Genomic DNA, 407 nt, shown 5'->3' with positions numbered 1-407 from the left:
AATAACACGAACACCTCTCTCTCTCTTCACTCCTTCACACCCTAACTTTCCCACCCCGAAGGTACTGCAACCTGACGAAGAAATGCACGAGGCTAGGGGAGCGGTGTGCGCGCGTGTGTGCCGCGGGCCAATTCTACTGCATCGCGACGGATGAGTGTGGACCAGAATCGGCATGCGAGTTCGGTATGTCCAGTTTATGGTCCCGGTTGTCAAGAGGCTCTTTGTCATATGTATTATTTTGTGTTCCTGTCTTTTTGATTGCTTCCTCATGTCATTTTTTTTTCATTTGATTGTGTTTTTTTTGTCATATTTATTATTTCGTTTTCTTGTATTGTTAATTGCTTTCTCATGTCATATATATTTTTCATTTGATTATGTTTTTTTTTATTTTTTTATTCACGCATTCA

At 40.5% G+C, this 407-nt stretch overlaps 1 protein-coding gene across 1 annotated transcript in view; it reads left to right on the top strand.

Moving 5' to 3' along the window:
* LOC119585417 (latent-transforming growth factor beta-binding protein 2-like) overlaps positions 1-388 on the top strand; it is a gene marked incomplete at its 5' end in the record, with an annotated part of 12,563 nt that extends 12,175 nt beyond the window's left edge. The window contains 1 exon segment of the mRNA XM_037934079.1: positions 62-388. Within this exon segment, the coding sequence (XP_037790007.1) occupies positions 62-290 (229 nt within the window).
* Between the last annotated feature and the right edge of the window lie 19 nt (positions 389-407).

Source organism: Penaeus monodon, chromosome 19, assembly GCF_015228065.2.
Source record: "Penaeus monodon isolate SGIC_2016 chromosome 19, NSTDA_Pmon_1, whole genome shotgun sequence".
Classification (NCBI taxonomy): Eukaryota; Metazoa; Arthropoda; class Malacostraca; order Decapoda; family Penaeidae; genus Penaeus; species Penaeus monodon.
The sequence above is the reverse complement of the archived record's forward strand: the minus strand, read 5'-3'. Positions and strand labels throughout refer to the sequence as shown.